The 20,825-nt window shown below is 37.5% G+C and overlaps 2 protein-coding genes across 3 annotated transcripts in view; one reads left to right on the top strand and one right to left on the bottom strand.

Moving 5' to 3' along the window:
• Positions 1–5,097, top strand: part of CPNE3 (copine 3) — a 29,062-nt gene extending 23,965 nt beyond the window's left edge. For both annotated transcript variants that reach the window (XM_036402139.2, XM_036402147.2), the window contains 2 exons: positions 605–841; positions 2,225–5,097. In XM_036402139.2, coding sequence (XP_036258032.1) covers positions 605–841; positions 2,225–2,335 — 348 coding nt within the window. In that variant the 3' untranslated portion in view covers positions 2,336–5,097. The remainder of the gene's footprint in view (positions 1–604; positions 842–2,224) is intronic.
• Positions 5,098–8,057: 2,960 nt separating this feature from the next.
• CNGB3 (cyclic nucleotide gated channel subunit beta 3) overlaps positions 8,058–20,825 on the bottom strand; it is a 60,169-nt gene continuing 47,401 nt past the window's right edge. Inside the window, exons 12-18 of the mRNA XM_054516246.1 lie at positions 19,262–19,421; positions 18,812–18,909; positions 17,692–17,775; positions 15,726–15,844; positions 12,177–12,323; positions 9,470–9,650; positions 8,058–8,339 (exon numbers count right to left, since the gene is read on the bottom strand). Coding sequence (XP_054372221.1) covers positions 8,109–8,339; positions 9,470–9,650; positions 12,177–12,323; positions 15,726–15,844; positions 17,692–17,775; positions 18,812–18,909; positions 19,262–19,421 — 1,020 coding nt within the window. The 3' untranslated portion in view covers positions 8,058–8,108. The remainder of the gene's footprint in view (positions 8,340–9,469; positions 9,651–12,176; positions 12,324–15,725; positions 15,845–17,691; positions 17,776–18,811; positions 18,910–19,261; positions 19,422–20,825) is intronic.

Genomic DNA, 20,825 nt, shown 5'->3' with positions numbered 1-20,825 from the left:
CTCAGGTGGTAATTAATTAAGTTACTGATGTACTACAAAGACACCTTGATAATTAACTTCATGAAGCAGCTAGAAAACATGATTAGAGGAATTTGAAAATGGCTGTGTGTTTCAACACTGAAGGGTGTGATTTAGGACTTTCTGGATACAATAAATGAAGTAAAGGGTAGTGTTTCATAAAAGTATTGATAGACCAGAAAAGAAAAAAATGCAAGTTTCAAAGGTGTTACCTTTCCAGAACCTCAGTAAACTGCCTTATATCCCAGAACAAATAATGGCAAAATAGGTTAATCGTTGGTTTGTCTGGGGATTTTGGAGGAAAGAAGGGTGATAGCACTGGAGTTTTAGATGGTGGCTGTTTATTGACACCTTTTTTTAAAAGATTATGTTGTCCTTACAACTTTTTTCAGACTGTGCAGATGAAGCCTGACCACAAATTAGACGTTTGATTGTAAAATTCAGTGAGCACAGTAGACATGCCAAAGTGACAGCACTGTGTAGTGTTGTGGGTTTGTATGTGTATCTGTATGTGGGTTTTTCTAAGTGTACATGGCTAAATGGTTGCTATTTCTTTGTCATAACACAGTGTTTATTGGTTTGACAGCAATACTTTATACTTCTGATCATAACGGATGGTGTGATAACAGACCTTGATCAAACTCGAACTGCCATAGTTAATGCCTCAAAGTTGCCCATGTCCATTATCATTGTTGGTGTGGGAGGAGCCGACTTCGATGCCATGGAGTTCCTCGATGGTGACGATGGAGTTCTTAGGTCCTCGTCGGGAGAACCAGCTGTCAGAGACATTGTCCAATTTGTGCCATTCAGGAAGTTCCAAAATGTAAGTAATCTTACTGATATGCTTAGTAAATATTGTAGAGGTATGCTGGGCTTGCTAGGATGTTCTGCATCTAGTCCTAAGCTTTTGTGTGGTGTATCCAATATGTACTCATAAGACAAGTTTTTATCAAATGCTAAAAAAAAGCCCAAATCCCTCAGTTTCTAGTTCCAGCACTGCATTTCTGGCTAGATTCTGCACCTGAATGACCTTTGTAAAACTCCCTCAGACTTGATTAAGCAAATGGATGGGTTTTTTTTATTTGTGAGGAAAAACTTACTATTACTTTTTTCTTATGGTAATTTTTCTTTTTATTGTGGATGCCCTTTTATGAATGTGGATTAGTGTCACAATTTAGTGCAGTATTAAAATCCAAGGCTAAGTCATAATCAGGGAGGTCAAAATCAGTAGAAACTCTGTGTGGCCACGGTGGTGGTGATAGTTTTCATTTTCATAAAAGTAAATACCTAAAAAAAGGTGGTGAAAGAATAAAGTCCTGATATATTTTAATTTCTGTAAAATCCAATAATGTAGGTGTAGGCCAATGGAAGTAAAATTTTAAGTGTCATAATGTTGAAAATAGTTGACTTAAAAACCACCAAAATTTCCTCAGGATGGGCAAATAAGATCAATATTTTTATTTCCATCCTAATATATATTCTAATTTTGTTTCATGTCTTAGTATTAACTTGTTAATAATACTCCTTACAACTTCTTATTTTGCTTTTATATTTTTACTTTTAATACAAATTCTGAGTTTAATCTGAGTAACTCAGGCAAACTGAAATGGGAAAGAGCAAAATCAAAACAGAATATGCTAATCAAGTAATGCACTTGGATGTAGATTAACTAGGGTCATTGCTCAGTATAATATTATATATTATAAATATATTCAAATGCTTTCAGTTTCTCGAAAAAGAGATTTTTTTACTTATGGATACTTAGTCTTACAGTAAAAACAGTATCTGCAGAAGAGCTGCTCCATAGAAGTACAGTTATTGTGGATGAGGCTTGGTACAAAAGATTGCAGATGATTTAGACAAATCCCTGAAGGGTCATCTTAAGTAGGTAGTGGAAGTATGTTTACATGGCTGAAGTCTGATATCTGCACTGCGTATTTCACATGAAAAAAGGTGTCTTCAGACATGGCAGCCCTTTACTCAGCTCCTGTTACTTCAGTGGCACAAGACATGCCATGATTCATGGTAACAGGAGTGAGAAGGGAAGAGGAAAGCTTCCATCTGTCTGTCACACAAGGGCACTGTGTAAATCCTCTGTAAAATGTCAGACTTTAAATTGGCCTTCTAGAGGAGGTGCTTATTACTTGCCTTAGAATCTTCATTAGCAGTTGGTGGAAACTGAAGCTTGATGTTCTTTTTTTATAAGTCTCCCAGAGAAGCTCTGGCTCAGTGTGTCCTGGCAGAAGTCCCTCAGCAAGTGGTGAACTACTTCAGCACCTACAAACTTCAGCCTCCTAAGAATCCTGCTGCAAAATGAATGGGCTGAGCAGAGGAAAGACTTTGTGCTTGCTTTACTTGCTGATCTACAGACTTTGGTTCTTGATATACTTCTGTATATGTGTACACATGCCTCTGTATCATAATGTCAAATGTTAGCTTTTGCCTACAAATCACTTTGCCTACAAATCACTTTGCCTACAAATCACTTTGCCAAGTGTGCCTTTTAAGGGCCAAAATTGTAATGGTATTTAAGTTTCATGTTGATTTGAGAGAGAGTGCTTACATGGATGCATTTGATTTTGAAAAGAGTGGAAAGAAGAGTTTCTATTAAGCCGCCATAACAAAATTTTGATACAGGTGTTTCATATTCAGACAAGTGCCACAGAGTGTGAAGGCCCTCCTTGCACAGCTGCTTCATGTTTGTCACTTCAGTGCCTTTGGGCAATGCCTGGGATTCAGGGCTGTGTGAACATAAGCCAAAGAAGTCATTAAAGTATATATTATTTTATACTATGCCTTCTCTTAAGATAGTATGGGAATAACTAGGGTCAATCAAGGTAAACCTCTGACATCTCAGAATAGTAGTACTGGCCAATGAGGCCACTACTGTAAAGGCTGTAAGATGTGTTCCAATGTGCAGTGTACTGGAAAATGGAAATTCCAGATTTATTTTGGTAAGGGTTTTGTTTTGGGGTTCTATCCCCCCCATAAAACAGTCATGACTATTGACCTTTAAAGGGCTTTTTGTGAAGTAGGAATTTGGTTTTCACTTTAAAAGTTTTCTCTGATTTAGAACTGCATATTTTGAGGTAAAGTAAGTTCTTCAAATTGGCTACTTGTATTTACTTTTGTCATATTTTGAGTCACGCTGCTTTTCCATGAGCCTGCTAATGAAAAGTGCCTACAAAAAACCCGATATTCCCTTTTTCTCTCCTTTTAGGAAGACTCAAGAAAGTCAAGTCTCTCAAGCCCTAATCCTATAATCATACTGCATTTCTCTAGGGCAAAAAATTTCTGATTTATTTACTTGGCTTGAGTTTTCCCTTCACCTTTTATACCAAATGTAAATCATGTGTTTGCTTAGTGGATAAATGAAGGTTTCTTGACCTCCAGCTGCATACTGCTTGCTGAGGATCCCTTCCGAGCCTGTCACTGTGTGTAACATAAGTGGATGGAAAGGTCACATTTATCACTTCTGGAATGCCAATCTTGAACATTAATTTTGCAGTTTCACCTTTGAAGTGGTTTAGAGTTAGACATCCAACTTATCTCATGTGGATGGTCTGGCTGTAGTATGTAAGAACAGAATGGGCTCCTGCTAAATTTAGCACACTTGGACACTCAAGATTTCACCAGGTCATAGTGTATTTGACTTTTAGCTGCTGGAGCTACACAGTGTGCTGCTTTTTTGTTTTGTTTTGGTTTGTTTTGTTTTGTTTTGGTTTTTGTTGGGTTTTTGTTTGTTTGTTTTACATGTATAATCCTGTAGAAAGTCTGAATTGACATTAACATTGATGGGTGAAGGATATATCTATTGAGATTATCTTGCACAAGACATACCAAATGCTTTGTAGACAGCTGACATTTATCAGTCAATCATGAATGGATATATTATCTCCACTTCATTTTTCTTGGTGGAAGGGGATCCTAAATACTATCAAGTAGTGAAATGTTAAGGATGAGAGTTTTTCATGTTAAGCCAAGCTCTTTCTTTTTAAAAAATATAATTCATATATTTATGTTAAAAAAAATCTGTAATCATCTTTTTATCAGTGTAGTGAAAATCTGTTACTACTTTGTGTATAAATTGCAATGAAGTGTCGTATCAAATATGCAACTCAAAATACTGAGATCAAGGAAGTTACTATAATAAACCTAAATCACACTGCTGCAAATTGAGAGTGAATTATTTTGGAAGAGTAAACTGTTTCACAGCTATCTGCTTCATGTACAGAGAGAACTGGATGCAGTATTAATACTTTGTCTGCATTAATTGTAGTGGATGATAGGAGTACTACTGATAGAAGTACGGGATACTACTGAAGTTCCTCTGAGCTGTCTGCCAAAGATAAAATGCTGCACCCGGGTTATGTGTTACCAATTCTGTTTTAAGTTGCCATGGAAGTGCATTTAAATGTGTTAGTATGTATTATTATACTAAGTATCTGCTGCATGTAAAAGAAAACCTGTTGTTTTGTCTGTATTCTATACATAAATTCTGAGTTTCTACAGTAGAGATTTCATTATCTTTTATTAGAGAATTGCTCCCTCTTCCTCAAGCTTAGGGAGTTAAATAGCATATCAACAACACCTAATTCTCAGTGTGCCCTATTCTTTGTAAATTAAATGTTTTAGACAGGACCTGGTATAACTTAGAGATGTGCAGCTAATGCCTGTTGAAAACCTCCAGGGTAGGCTGAAGTGATATTCTGGATGAAGAAATGCAGCAGATTGTGAGTCAAGGGGAAGGGGAGTTACTGTGCTGTTTTGCCATTTTTTGTTTATATTTCCATTTTCCATGTAAAAATGCCCTAATAGCTTGCGGGTGACAAAGCAAAATATTGTCCAAGTTTTGTAAAGTGAGTGTGCTCGTAGGTCACTGGCACCACCTTGTGATAAAAGTGATGTATGGCAGTCTTTGTCATCAGATGCTTTTTGCCATGTATTGGTCATAATATATACATATGCACAACAGAGAGCTCACCTGTAACCAGAATTTTTTACTTTTATATGTATTTCAGTTCTGATGAAGTTAAATGATTTACAATACCTCTGCATTAAAATTATCATTTCACTATACTGTTCTGTGGTGCTTTTGTATTCAGCATATCCTGTGTAATGCTAAATGCTGCTTTTGTGATTCCTATGGTGAGTATGCCACGGATTTATAACAAGTATAAAAGGGAGAGGAAAAAAAATGCCTTTCCACTCTAGTGGTAATGACTCTGCATTTTATTCTTCATAAGTATCATAAACAGGCTTCTAGCAAGAAGATATTCTGAAGCTGGAGAGTTTTAACTGTGACTGTTTCATGTTCTGTGCCACATTAGAGTTCTCCCATGCATGTTATTTCATACAATTATTATCAGGTTTTCCAAAAATTCTTTTCCCAGAACAATCTCTACATTTTAGTTAGAGGGGGCATAGAGAGATGGTTATTTGTAGTTTTCAAATACATTATCCTACTCTACCCTTCAGTTTCTTTACATTCAAGTGTAGTCAAGTCTGAGGGACTGAATTAGGACACTAAGATACAGGAGCCAGTGTTGCAGTGGAATGTGATGCCACACAGAGACAACTATGACACTGGAAACTGCATCTTCTAAGTGCACCAGAGTAATTCATTCTGCTTCTTCACTAATCAAGAATCTACAGGGTAGAATTAGTTCCTGAAAGAATTTATTGCATCTTACATCTTGTAAGATGTATACATACAAATAGTTGCAACTTCGATTTGTGCAGCCTTCTTGTGCCTGCCAACCCTGAGAATTGAGAAATTGTGGGAAGAGGAAAATACCCCAACAATAGAAAAGTAGGATGTTACAGAAAACCAGATGGATGTTCTTTATGTGTGGCCACTGTCTTCTGCACTGATACTTCCCCTAATTTTTTTTGGATCCAAGGAACTCAAGAGCTGTGTATAACAGTAGTCTTGCAGACAGAACTGTCAAACTTTTCTGCAAACCTGAGCTGTAGCAAAGCAGCAATTTGTGGGAAGCTCTGTCACTGCAGTGAAGCACTTGGTGCTGCAGTCTCAGCCTTTGCTTTGTAATTTATGTCAGAGTGTGATTGATGAACTTAAATATGCGCTCAGAGAAAACGTTCAAAATTACCTGGTAGCATTTGTGTAGGCAGAAGGGAATTGGCTCTTTTCAATGAGAGTGAGCTTTACTCATTCATATAAAAATGCTAAAATATGGGGAATATTTTCCACCCCTTCCATAATGCTTTGACAACTCTCTCAAAAAAAAAGGATGTGAAACTACATATTGCAATTCATAGAGTATTATTATTCATAGAAGGTCTCATTCATGGAACAGTTCAGCAGTATTTCTAATCTTGAGATTTCATTGAGACAGTCCTGGATGTGCAATAGATGAATAATTCTTTATGAAACAATTTAAAATTTTCTCCCTCTTTGTGATGACATTTTTTCATACATATCAAATAACAAGCTGCATACAAAAAGATGGTTCTTTCCACAAAGCAGTTGAACCTTCACCTCACTGCTAATGCAGCAGAACTTTCTTTTGAAAGAGATTATGGTTTGGGTCTCATCAGAGGATTGTGGAATATGCAACATATGGAATTCACTCATCCAGCTTTTACTTGGGCAAACTTCCCACTGATTCTGGTTAGGCTTCCAGTTTTGCCTGTGATTACAGAAGTTGAAAGGCTTCGAAGAACAGGCCTACAGAATGCATAGCCTGTAGGGTCATACATAGCCTGCAAAGTGAGTGTTTTATTTTGGCATGGTGCCTTGGTTGGCTGGTCAGCCAGGGAGCTGTGAAGCCTGCTTTTCCACTTCTTGGCTTGGCCTCTGCATAATGTTTTTTGTTTACAAAACTGTTCATCCAGTGGTATCTGAAAGGGGATTGGGAGAGAGAGGAGATGCAAACCCATAGAAGAGAAGAATGTAGTTGGGAGTTTATCTTAAAACACAGCTTCAAGCTTTTGTGGTTTAATACTGCATTTGAGACTGATGAGTTGATGTAGAAGGTTGGCAGTGTGGGAGCTCCTCCATGGGAGGCTGTATCCCCCAGCTGTGGCACCCATGCAGTTCACAAATGTGATGTAGCTAAGACATGGAGACACAGGTTTCTCTTTGCACCATTAGTCTATGATGTAGATGAACAACTGGAGCATTGGTTGCAACTTTGCAATGCAGAGCCAGAAAGTGTAAATCCTGCTTTTTATAAAATAGCCTTTATTTTTGAAGTAGCTTGTTTAGATACCAAGGTTATTCAGACAGCTCTATCAAGTGCTTACTTGATGAGATGTAACAGAGAGCATGCCCAACCCCTTGACAAGATCAAGCAAGTAAATCAGCAGCCCAAAATTATATGTCACATCTGGAGGGTGAACTCTTTCCCATGTTAATTTGTCAGAATCAAAGACAGCTGAAGCAGATGTTTATGCTTTCAGAGGGCTGGCAATAATTCTATAATCTGCTTCCCTATTGCAGATTTTGGGATTTATTTTTTCACAATGGTTTTGTTATGTTGCCCTCTGTCCCAAGGTAAAACATCCCAACACATAGCAGCTGCTATCTGCTCTGAGCCATGCTGGTCACAAACCCAGGTCACTGATTAGAAGTATAAGGGGAGGAGGGAGAAGGATAGAGAGAAACATAAGGAACCTTAGCAACAGTAGGGCAGTAGCAAGGAAAAGGATAACTATGGGGAGGCAGAAGAGAAAACAGAAAAGAATACACACAAAAGCTAAGAGCAAACTGAGCAACAAGAACAACAGGAAGAAAGGAAGGATAAAGAGGAGAGGGAAGAGGAGAAGTAGGAACAAGACAGAGTAAGAGAAAAGGGAGAACATGAATAAAGCAAGAAACAAGTGGTCGTGAAATACAATCTGGCCGTAATTTCTAATGCACCAAAAGTTCTCTCTTCAGTGTCATGGTTAAGAATATAAATAATTTGTGCAGTTGTGCCAGGAGAGGAGGGCAGGAAGACGAGGAGCTGGTGTAGATTTTTCTCACACGTAGCCTCTACTTTTATATTCTATACCCAAAAGCAAAGTCCGGCCAGGCCTCTGAATGTAGCAAGACAAATAGATGGGGCCACGCCCCACAGCACGATCTATTTCTTTTCTTTCTCTTTAATTTCAACTTTGAGAATCTCTCCTTCTCCTGCTCTGGGGGATGGTGTCATACTAATGATCAGAGACTCCTTACTCGTTGTTCTCTGCATAACTGCAGGCTTAGCATCTGTCTGTGGCTTTTCCTTTTTAGCAGGGGGTGCAGAGGGGGCTGCAGGCTCCACAGGTTTCTTCTCTTCTTTAGGCTTGGTCTCTGTTTCAGCTTTAGTTTCCTAGAAACAAGAAGTTTAATGTTTTCCAATACTGCAAAAGAAATTCAGGAAGTAGTTCTATTCTGCATATGCCATGGACAAGCACAGCATGACAACTGTATTAATGGTATGCAACACATGTAAACTTCTATTCAGATGCTGAAAATTGGTTTCTAAATGAAAAGTGTAATTTCTGAATCAGAATACCAGTATAAAACCTAGAAAACACTTGTGGATATTAAAAATATGTGCTTCTTACTAATATAGGGGGATGAAACAGACTCATTTTGGGGCATAGAACCCTTCCTTAGGTCTCTCCTTCCTTTATGTCCTTAAACTAGCGGAGAAAGAAAGAGTGTTATGTAAACTTTAACATACTTCACACTGCCCCCATTCCTTGGCCAAGCCTATTTGCTGATAAGTTCACAAATACACACTAAAATGAGCAGTATTTCTCCTCCAATCATACTGTTATAGTCATTGGTGAGAGCAAAGTGCAAAGTTCTTTATTTAACTTAAATATAACCACAGCTATTTCAGCTATAAAGAAAATAATTCTACCACCTTTGGGTAAATATGTAGAAGTGAGCAGGTTCTTATTAACATTAACATTTCTCAGAACAGAGTATTATGTGGGAATTATTTTTCATCAGTAACAACAATAGTTTTCTCATAAGTGCAAGATATTAGAGATGTAATCAGTTTTAGCTGTGTGGGCTACACTTTATATTTTGTCTTCAGAATTATTAACAACCAGAGATCTGACACTGAGTTGGAAAGTTCGCCATGTGCCCGAGTCAGCTGGATCAGATTACTGTGTTTGGGTATTTCTGTATTTACTGTTGTTTGCATAAAATTAGAAGATCAGATGCCCTTAAGACCTTTGTAAAATCCATTTATCCTTACTTTCTTACAGGATTTTTTGTTTGCTTGCTTTTTTTTCCTTGCTTTTGTGTTCTCTGGTCTGCATAAAGTCCAGGTTCAGAAAGATCAAGACAAATTTTAGAATTAGTGTTTACAGAGATTAGGGAAAGTGGTTATATCTCAGCTACTGGGAGATTTTGCTGTTGATTGCAGAAAGGCTGAATTTTCATCTACACTGTTTGCCCAAGCCCTCTGAGTAGATTCTACTATGTTTTCTGTGGCTTTACCTGAGTTTCTTGTTGTTTCTTCAGCTGCAGCAGCTTAGCAAGGCCTTCTTTTCCTTTTCCTCCAAGCATTGCTTTAAACAATTTTGGAGTTTCCTGTTTCTGCCCAAAGAGACTGGCCAAGCCCCGTGGTTGTTGCACTGGTGGTCCTGGAGGAGGTTTCCCCTTCTGCTTCAGCAGCACCCTGGAGAAAGAAGTGGATAAGAACACACAGTGGTGCTGTGAAACTGAGTAAAGTTCCTGCAAAGCTGGAATACCACATTTATGGTATTGAAGATCTGATGGCTCTTATTTGGTTCCCAGGTCAAGTGACAAGAGCAAAATTGGAAACAGTAAAGGTTTTGCCCTAGGCTCTGGTAGAGATGGAGGCAAGTGTTCAAATCTGGAGTTGCTTACCTATATCCTGGAGTATAAAGAAGGGCTGGCTCAAATTAATGTGTCACAAAAGAGATCAAAGAGAAAGATAAGGAAAGAAGAGGTGTGGAGGGGGATGGGTGCCCCATCCTGAGATGGCAGTTTCTTATCTGGTCTTCTGGATACAAATCCAGGGAGCATTTGGTGCTCCACCAGGACTCCAGTTGGCACTTTTGGAGGAAATACTTTACCAAACTAACTTCCAGTGTGGCTCATCTCACATAGGTCAGGTCAGACAGTGATACTTAGTTTTGGTCCCCTTCAGTAGAAGAAGACACCCTGACAATACAAACACTACTGCTAGCCTTGTGGCAGACTAGGTTTCCACACCATTCTGTAGCTGTACTGATTTGCAGCCATAATGACAAGAACTGAGTATGAATAATGAGGGTAAAGATTAGATGAAAGATCTGAGATAGATGGGACCAGTAAAAAGCAGAGGGTTCCCATGCTTTCAGTTTTTATTAGATTACTGTACAGGTTTCAAGGCCACTTTTCTATCCTTGCAAAAGCCCTGACTTAAGGCTCTTTGTGAGTGAAGACTATATTTGCAGTCTGAAGTATAGTAAATCCCATAATACTATCATTTTCTCCAGCATCTTGTACTTTGGGAATTTCAGAAGTGAAGGGTTTACTTACTTTTTTTACTTTTTTTTTTTTAAATTTCATTGTCACAAATTATAAAAAGGTATACTTTAGTAGCTTGCATGCTTTATTATGCAAAAAACATATAGGAGTTATTGGGCAGGTGATAATAGAACAAATTTCTTTCTTGAATAAATCCTTTCAGTTTATTTCAAGGATCCCTTTAAGGGTGTCAGATGGTCAAAAAGAACTCTAATGGAAACCTTCCAGGGCAGAGCAACTGGTAACTTCATTCCAAAACTGAGCATAACCACAATCTTTATGAAAACAGTGCACAAATTCTTCTTTGTGTCTAGTTTTGGCAGAATTTGTGGATGCCTTGACTGGTAAGGAACATGTCCTCCTGCACAGGGCAGGTGCTGCATATCTTTAAAATTAAACAGAATATCTTGTTTTTAGTCTGATATCTAGAGAGGTCTTTGAGCTCAAATGGCAGTGCAGATACAAAAGGTGTATGATTTAGCTCCACCATTGAGAAAGGTTGTCTGGAGGAAGCAGAATTTAATGGATGGGCAGAATATACCTAGGGTGGGCAAGAAAGAGAAGAGGCAGTGTGGGACAGAGAGAAAGGACTAACAAGGTCATACTACTGTTTAGATAGAAGCTGGAGAAAAGTCGGGAATGATTAATGCTAGGGATCACTGGTCCATGTATTTGTTACCCTTTTCTACCTGTTAATGCTAGTTTTGAAAATTGAGCAGTCAGCCCATTCTTTGTCTGGTTTCCTTGTTCCTCAGGGGCATCATGATTCTCAAGATACTGTTGTTTGACTACCTGGGCTGTTACAACATAATGAATGCAGCCATTTGCTAGCACTTCTGAAAAACAAAATGTCTCTCCTGTGCTATGTTTAGTCTTCTCTAGGGGAATTTCAAGTCTGCGACCAACCTTCCAACCTTCGACAGCAATTTGATACAACAGTGAAAACAACAGTAAAGACCACTAGGGGTGCTGAAGTATACTAATAATGACAAACTGTTTCAAATATTTGGATCTTTTACAAGGTAGCAAGGTACTCATTTTGTCATAATTTTATGACAAAATCTGACAATACTTTGCCTTTTCAAAGCTGTGAAAATGATGATCCGAGCAAGCTACAGCCAAAGGAAGGTGAAAAGCAATCTTGGTTTGAAATCCCATTTTGGAATGCTTTTGAATGAAATGCACAGGTATCTAATCTGTGTAGTTCCATCTTGTCAGGCCTTTCAATCCATTCCTAACTGCTGCTTAAGGTTTTGGAAATGCATTCAAGTCTGTGGATGCATTGAAGCATATCTGTAGAATTAATTGTTTTGTTGCATCTTTGAAAACCTATTCCTTAACCAATGTCTGTCCTGCAGTTTCTTTCTTGATGTAAGAAGGTGTCCTGATAGGTGTCCCTGTCTCCTATTTATTTTTTTAATGTTATCTTAAATATAATGCATAAAGCAGCTATATTGAGGATTTCATTCTATTTACCACATTTCCACAATCCTTGGGATTCCTTCCAAGACCATGCTTTCAACTAGAAACTACCAGGCAAATCTGACCCCTAATAGCAAATGTGTTTACAACTGTTATTTTCCAAGAAAGGAATGCAAATCGTCTAGAAGTCACAACTGTCCACCTTGCAGCTAAATGGTATGATTTAAAAACTGTTGTTAGGACATACTTTGCTTTCTTCATGAGAAGTTTTTCTGAGTCAGGATAGTTCACCAAGATTTCATTGAGTGTTTTCTTGTCCAGAATAAAAAGGTTGGCAAAACCATGAGCCACCACGTTGGCAGTCCTTCGATTTCCTCCGCCCGCAGCTAGTAGGCTGGAATGAAAGCAAACACCATCAGTCACAGTGTTACTTGGCCTAGTGAGGAGTCTCTCTGCTGGTGCTTCTCCACTAAAGTCCTTGTAAAGCTCATGGAGCTGGCTGTTCTGTCCAGTGTTCTGTAAGGACCCTGTGCAGTTGGGATTAGAAATTCCATCTCAGGAAGGTAAATTGTCACGGGTGGTCAGGTATATGTGGATGCTAAGGACTGTGAAAAGTTTTGCTAATAGAGATACCCACAGTTCAGACTGCACTTGCTTTAGTTCTTATGTGAACCTGGCATTTCCTCAGTTTTATTGCTGAAAATTATTTGCATCAGTACTAGAGCAGCATTATTTACAGTGAATGAGTGATTTTCCCCCAAGGATTTTTTTCCTGAGTGAATAACTTCTGCGGGACTCTTGTTTTTGGTTTTCTCACATACCTCATCTCACGTTTAAATGTTGGCAATGAACGATACAGTTTAGGAAGGTGTTTCAGGCTGACAGTTACAAATGTGTCTGCATTGACAAGACATTAGGCCTGTTTAGCTAGCAGCAGTTGGCCGGAGGTAGGACATGTAAGAAAGACTTAGATGTACAAATAAAAATAAATTGTTCATCCTGCACCAAGCAATTGAAGAGACTTCACTTGTCAGCTCTGCTGGTAAGTAAGAGAATTTGCATTTTGTTTTTAGTTTTAAAATTGCTCTATCACTTTATTCAAGATCTACCCCAAAATTTTTCCTTTAAAAATTTCCCAGTGAATTAATATTTTTAGAGAGCATTTAGTATTATCTAAATTAAAAGTAATTAAAAAAATATTCTGGACCCCAGTAAACAGGAATCAATACCCATCTGAAGTAATAATACAGGATATATATTTGTTTTAATATTAAAGATAGTTATAAAACATATTTCTAAGTATTGAATTATGTAGATAATATATTTAATTTATAAAGAATAGTAGGAGACCTCTGCAACTGTGTGTGCAAGGCTAGTTTTACATGCCCACAGTGTGTTTTTCTGCAACTCAAGACAGCAATCAATACATGGACTGAAGCTGAAAATGCAGTTTATCATCTTCTTTTTAAACAATTCTCTATGATTCCCCAGATAGAATAAAACTCTTTGCACAATAGGAAAATCTGCTAAAGAAAATTGCAAATACCTTTTGAGCTCTGATGAATCACTTCTCAACAAGTCATTGAACAATCATTTTTAGGCTTTCCTAACAGAAAGCTCATTTTATCAAGGTAGACAGGGACTAAAGAGATCAGCTTTTTCATTATGGTGATGTTGTGAGGTGAATTTTAGAAGTAAGGCAGTCTTTGCTCAAACAGAATAATCTTTGACTAAGGACAAAGTTATGGTACTTCAGCATTCAATCTGGTTTGGTTTGTGTGTGAAGAGTTACATGACCAAATTTTTTAAAACAGATACGTTTGCCTTGTAGGGGTTCTTGTTAATGCAATATCTATATTAATCACAAAATTTGCTTTTTTACCTCACAGTTTTCACTCCAGTTTTGAGTGTCAAATGCTCTAATAATAGTAGAAGTTGATAACCTTAGAATTCTTATGGTAGCAAATTAAATTTCAAGCTATAAAATTGTCAAAGTGATGACTCAGCTTATCTGTTGTTTTTATAGCTGATCTCTGTGGGAAGCTGTTGTTAATAGAAATTGGGGAATGGCTTGTTTTATCAGCTGAACATGCACAGGGTTGTGGCAGCTCAGCTGGGCACCTATGTGCATATGAGGAGAACTGGTAAGTCAGGAAAGGGAAATAGATCTGGATCTTGCTTCTGATAAGGACGTCAAACTCCAAAGGGCAGAGACTATGAAAAATAGCAGCTACTACTTTGAGGGAAATCCTGGACCAAAGTACTGGAAAACATCATCTTTCACAAAACTAAATAGTCCCTGTAGTTTGGATTTTTTATATAAAGTTTAAAATTACAAAACAACTGAAAGCTGATGCTGAGATCAAACATTTAGAGATCTTTGTTTTGGTTTTGCTGGCCATATTGGCAATTGTGCAAGAGTAACACGTACAGGGAAATGAATCTTTAAAGGTCGCTGTGTGGTTCTCTCATGGAAACAAGCGCTCACCTGTGTTAGATCAAAAGTGTAAAAATCCCTTCTGTGTTTTGAAACCAACACTTATCATTTCTCAGTTTAAAATACAAAGTTCTCACTCCAAATACCAGACTAATAAATAATTGAGAACCACGTGTTTGTTACATATGAGGGCTGCTTTAGCTTTTCTTCTGTCTTTTCATTAGTCAGCCCTTATTGATGGGTTCATTCTCAGTCTTTCTGCATAACTTACAATACAGCCTTTTGTTTGGACGCTTTGCTCAGGTAATTATATTGTCACACAGAGAAATGCCTCCCAAATAACCTTCTCCAAGAACTAATATAATTTCACTTTCCCACTTAATGAACAAGTTCTGTAACTCAGATATATCAGATGTTTTCCACTTGAGGTCTAAGCAAGTTCTGTACTCACATCACTGGATAAACAGGAATGTTTCCCCTACTACAAAGGGAGACACAACTAGAGGATAAATTAAACCTGGACCGGAGCTGATTATTGCTTTTCAAAAGGCAGATTAAAGCTACCAGCAAGAGCATTAACAATAACAGGAAGGCAGCTGGAAGAAACCAAGGATCCAGTTTATCACATGCAGCAGCACATTTATTTTATTACTTTTCCTTGGGCCACCCCCAGCAGAGGGATGCAATGCCTAAAAATTAGCACTTGATTGGCCTACTGGGGAATTTAGCACATACGAGTTAATGGATTTTGCATAGACAGTACATGCAGAATATAAAAACCATTTGTAGCCACCAGCAAAAAAATTCTCATCCAGATAAATTCAGACAAAAAAATCTGGTCTATCCACCTTTTTTCTTGTCTTGTATGCTTTTAAATGAATACTTTTTCGAATTGAGTTGTCTGATTTTCAGCAATTTAATCAGCTCTTAAATTAACTATTTTAATTGCTATTTTAGATTTTTGTATCTATTTTGTTGGAGATTAATTTTTATCTTTGCCATCTGTCGTTTAAGGACACCTAGTCTTATTATACAGACAATAAAATACATTTGGTCCTCCAGTATTGCAGACAGTATAACAGAGAGATGTGTTAAATCTTTAAAATGCTAAAGAAGGAATTTTTCTCTATATCCCTGTGTGCACTGATCAAAACACTGGTCTCAGATCTTACCCTTTTAATCACTGGTGCTTCACTTAGATTTTCCTTCATTTACATGCATCTCCTTGCTCAGTGTCCTCTTTGTTGATCCTACCCACTTTCTAGCCTCCCCACTGTCACACTTACCACAGAGATGTTAAACAATCACTGATTATTTGACAAGCTCTAAAAAAAGTATTCAAAACTGTGATGGACCTACCTGATCTCCCCAAATACAGCTCCTGCTCTTAGAGTAACCAGGACTTTGGTACCATCAGGGCCTCCAAGGACTTGAACTTCACCCTGTTTGATGATGTACATCTCTCTGCCAATCTCTCCCTGGGTATACAAACACATAAGGAGCCCATGTTTTAGCAATGGTTTTTGTTATTAGAATCATATTACAGGTTCTTCTTTAAATATCTTTCTACTCTCTCATGAGCAGAGGGTGTACCACTATCATGAGGCAAAGTGGCAATTTAGTTTTAAAAGTGAAAAAGCAGCAGCCATAGAGCCTGGACTGAAAATGAAGGGATTTGCACTTCCTGTCTCTTCACTTGGTGCTCCAAGCTTGCATGCAATATCTCCTTGGTGAATAGGGTGAGACTGACATACATCCAGGGGGAAGGTGGTTCCAACATTCCCTACTTCATGTTGCAGCGTTAATAAGATTGCTGTGGTTGTTGGTGGTCGCTATAGGACACGAAAGAACACAAGCTCTCACTGCTGCTCTCAAGGTGAAGAAAAGAGGGAAGTTTATTTTCTGACTCTAACATTTATAATTTTCCAAAAGTGACAGTGGATTGGAGGGTGACAGTGACACCTCTCCAATGACACTGCTCAAACCAACAGTCTATCAACTTTCTCCTCTTCTATAAAGGAATGCAAAACAAAGAGTTATTTACAGAAAGTGTGTGAAAAAGTTCACTACAAGAATGTCAACATCAGAAAGCTTAGAAAATCTTAAAAAAACAGGGTGATAGTTGGTCACATAGTAGACTTATACAAGTGAGAGGCCTTTTAGCTCTGAATCAAGCAGCAATAAGTTGATAGTTCAATTTCTCATAACCTGTCTTTGTTAAGAACTGTTTGCATTGGACTGCAGTATCAAGGCATTGAATCTGTTGCTGTCCTTTATTCCCTCTGTTGTGTCAGAGTCCCAGCTGTAGTCTAAGATCTTTTTATGCTGTGCACTGTATAAACAAACACACCAAACTACTCTTCCACCCTTCTTAGCCAACAGCAGTTCTTGGATTGGTCTTTGAAGGGACACACTTGATCCTTCAGTGTATTCACAAATGTTTAACTTCTGCACAGTGGAGTCAGTGAAGCTAGCCCAGCATTTTGGGGGAGGATTGTCTGCTTAACTCTGGGATGGAGCAGGACCTTAGTGGGCATGTTGGACTAGAACTGCTAAAGACAAGTTAAGGGGTTCTGATGGTCACTTGTGCAGGTGGTGGGACCTGTGGTCACTTGCCAGAGCAGTAGTAGTATGGATTACTATTCATCCCCCCAAGCTTTGATTGCATCTGACTTTGCCCTATGTTTAAATGCCTCCTGGAAAGAGACGTGGGCTCCCTGGTCAGAAGCTGAGATATTTATCTGTGAACTACCTGTCTGGCCAGGTTTAAGCCAAAAAGCTGAGACAAGATAGACATCTTTGCTAAGAGACAGTATGACAGCATTCAGCTGGAAACCTGGAGATGGCTCAGAGCTGTGAGTGAAGGCAGAGCAGACCCTGCTCGAAGGAGCTCCATGGAATGTATTTTTTACATTCTTAAATAATTCTACTTAAGTGTGTCTGAGTACACAAATGAAGCACAGACAAAGCATCATAGGCTGAGACCCGTAGGCTGGGTTTATATGCATAGAAGTATAGAAACATTATGTTTGATCCATTTTAAATATTAAAATTTCATGAGGTATCATTAGATAAACCATATTTACATTAAATACTTTCCCATATTACTAGGTTGGTAATGTAAGTAATAAAATTCATATTGTCTTGTTCTAGATTGAAATTTGAGAGCATATTTGTTGTTATTACACAGAGTAGCTTAATTAATTTTATGCTTTCTAATTCAGTCAGGATTAGGTTTATTCAAAGGACATTGTTGACCCATGTCTGAACTCTTTTTCTAAAACACATAATATAATTCTTATTTGAATAAAACAAGAATTCTCACCTTTTTGCAGACAAAGTCACCAGGTAAATATACAATGGATTTCAACCTTAGCAGCATGTCATATATCATCTGGGTATCACAGCCCTGTTAAAAGAGAGTTGATCACTCTGCTAATTCAGTATTAAAAGTGATTATTAATGCCTCAAAAGCCAACAATACAGGAATAACCCAGAGATTTCCTAACTGGAATGCAAACTCAAAACATCATAAAGATCAGCTACTAGAGCTGAGAAAGAACTGAAAGAGTTGTTGTTTCAAATACTGATGAAGCTCTCTATGGGTTGAACATATTTCCATTTTTTTTATAAAGTGAGTTTCTGTACATCTAGATTTTCTGAGGAAGCTCAGTTAGTGTTATATTCAGAGCTTTTTATGTCTTTTATGGGGATGTTATGGGATTTTTTTTTAAACCAGTCCAGGGGAAAACAACCGATTCTGTCAAATGCTCATATGAATCTATAAATTCTATGTCTTCAGCAGATGTAGAAAAAAATGTACAGTCATGTAATTCTTATATAGCTGTATCATGTGATTTCTTACAAATATTCTAACCAGAAAATTTTCTGTCTATACTTCTAAAAACTCAGGGTCTCCTTGTTTTTTTCCCAGAAATCCAATTTTAAGTACACATTTAAAGTGTAGCTCTGGAAAACTACCATGGTAAGTAAAGAGAAAGCTCCTTTGCACAAAAACTGACTATGATGCAACTTTCTCTACACCAATGTTACATTGACAGAACACAGAGCATGGGTGATCTCTTAGGCAGACCTGGGTGGTCACAGCAAGGTGACTGTGTCAAAAATTAGATTGTTCTCTGACTGTTGAGATGAGTTATACTCTAAACTCACTCACAGTCTGATGACCCTACCATCAGCTATAGGATGCGGTCATAACAGGACTTTGTTCTAATCTCATTTGTTTCTTTTGAGATCACTGCCTCGACACAAAAGAAATCCAAATGCAGGCATTTGTGTTTGTTCTGACGTCCCCATTCCTGAGATATTTCTTTGACTTATTTTGCCTTGCATACTAACATGTACTTAAGAGTTTCAAGATGTACAAAACAAAGTTTCTGTATGGAATACCACATGTTTCTGTATTCTCTTGTAAAACTACTTGCTTTGAATAAGTCCACTTTGTTGACAATGGCAAAGTTCACATCAATTGCAACAGCTAAGTGCATTTTGGTTGGCATCTGCTCCAGTAATTCTGATTCATCTGGGAAAAAAAAAGACAAATTTAGGAATGTCCACAAAAATGAGCAAAAATAACTTAATGGAGTTATTCTAACACTTATGAGTTCAAGTGAGGAAGCAGCTAATATCCTTTTACTAAGATGCTTAATAAGTCTTGTCTAAAATTATTACCAAAGCATTGTATTAATGAATAGCATTTGTAGAGTATTAAGAATCATATTGCCTTGTAGTTTCTTTCTTTTCCAAAATAAGTTGAGCAGCCTCCTCTCACTTCCCACATGCAATTCAGAAAAGGTGAAATGTGAATTTCACCCTATATCTGTATTTGTACAACCATTCTCACTGAGACATGCTAAGAAACTGGAAATCCTCACCCAGCATTCCCTGAGAGTCCCATGTGTACTCATACCACGTTCGAACACGATTCTGCACCAATTTTGGAATAGAATAGGTGTTCATATAGGAGACAGTGTTGTCCACACAGGAACGAAAGTAGTTCTGCCCTGCTGTTGCTGCTCCAATTACGTCTCTCATCTGCAAACATCAATTGTTGTTACCACACATTTCAGAAAAAATAGTCTTGATTTTATTTTGTCAGCAACTTATGAAATATAGTGCTTTTTTCAAAAAATTATGCATTCGGCTGCATGTTTTGAATAGGTGCTTCTTCTGCTTTTTCAGAAGCATTGCAGATTTAATCTGATTGTCTGATTGTAACATGATTTTAGAGGAATTGTTTCTGGGTTTTAGCTTATACTTCTGTCTTGTATTTTTGGACATGGTTAAAAATGATAGATAATACTTTTCTTAAAAATCCATAGTAAAGCTACTCTTTGTTTCGCATGCAATGCGAATGCGACTTAGAAGCAAAGAAAACTGGGCTGAATTTCTGTAACAGTGTCATCTGACACCACTAAAACTAAGATTGTGCCACTGTTAAATAGCTGGCATCAGTCCTAAGCTCTGAGAGCTGAAAGGTGACCTTAAAGTTTTTAGTGCAGGAACATCATTTAACATTTCAATTCAAATGTGATTCAGTTTTTAGAAAGTGGATGAGTTAATGTTCATAGATGTTCCTTCTTCAAAAGAATAAGTATTCAGATGTGATTTTAGTTGTGTGATTTTAGTGATTTTAGTTGGAATGGCTTCATGTGGCGGCTGCCAAGGATTAATGTGCCATGGGCTCAATTTTGCTCTTTATTACAGAGATGCAATTGATTGTAATGGGAATAAGAATTTTTAGGCAAGTGTGCTAAAGCAGAAATAACTCAATAATTTCAAGGGTTCTTTGTAAACAGAAATTATAACCAACAAACTGCAATGCAGAACTGCAGCTTGTGTGTTAAGGTTTGAAGTTTGAGACTACACATGACGCCACTGGTTACAAAAAGTCATCTGTAGAATCTTCTTGGGGAAATGAGGCCTTCATTGATAGTTACAACAATTCAGGGAAAAGTTATAAATATGCAAGCTCTGAAGCTTAAGTTGTTTTCCAGAAGAAATATTTTATATGTATGTATTGTTTTATTTTTGGTAATTCTGGTTTATGGGGGAATTTTAAATCCTATAAGGAAGAGTCTCTTCAGTGACAGTGACCCCTTCTTGCAGTTCTGGAGAGCAAGACACATATGCAATCTCTAGCTGCTTGATTGAACTTTTCAAATGCTGTATTCAAAATAAGAATTACATTTCAGTTTTAATTTAGTTTTTTTTTTAATTATTAATTTTATAACAGGCATGGAGAAATCAAAAAGTCTAGAATGGTTTCTACAGAAACTGATAAGGCACAGCCTCACTCAGAAACCTCAGCATTTATTTTTCTGTAGGCAATGTGTTTTAAAACCTATGATCTAAAGCCCAAGTTTAATAGTTACAAACCAGAAATATTTCAATTATGTTCATTTGGAAATATAACTGATTTGCTGTGCTATGGGCTTT

This window comes from Molothrus ater, chromosome 1, assembly GCF_012460135.2.
Source record: "Molothrus ater isolate BHLD 08-10-18 breed brown headed cowbird chromosome 1, BPBGC_Mater_1.1, whole genome shotgun sequence".
Lineage (NCBI taxonomy): Eukaryota > Metazoa > Chordata > Aves > Passeriformes > Icteridae > Molothrus > Molothrus ater.
The sequence above is the reverse complement of the archived record's forward strand: the minus strand, read 5'-3'. Positions and strand labels throughout refer to the sequence as shown.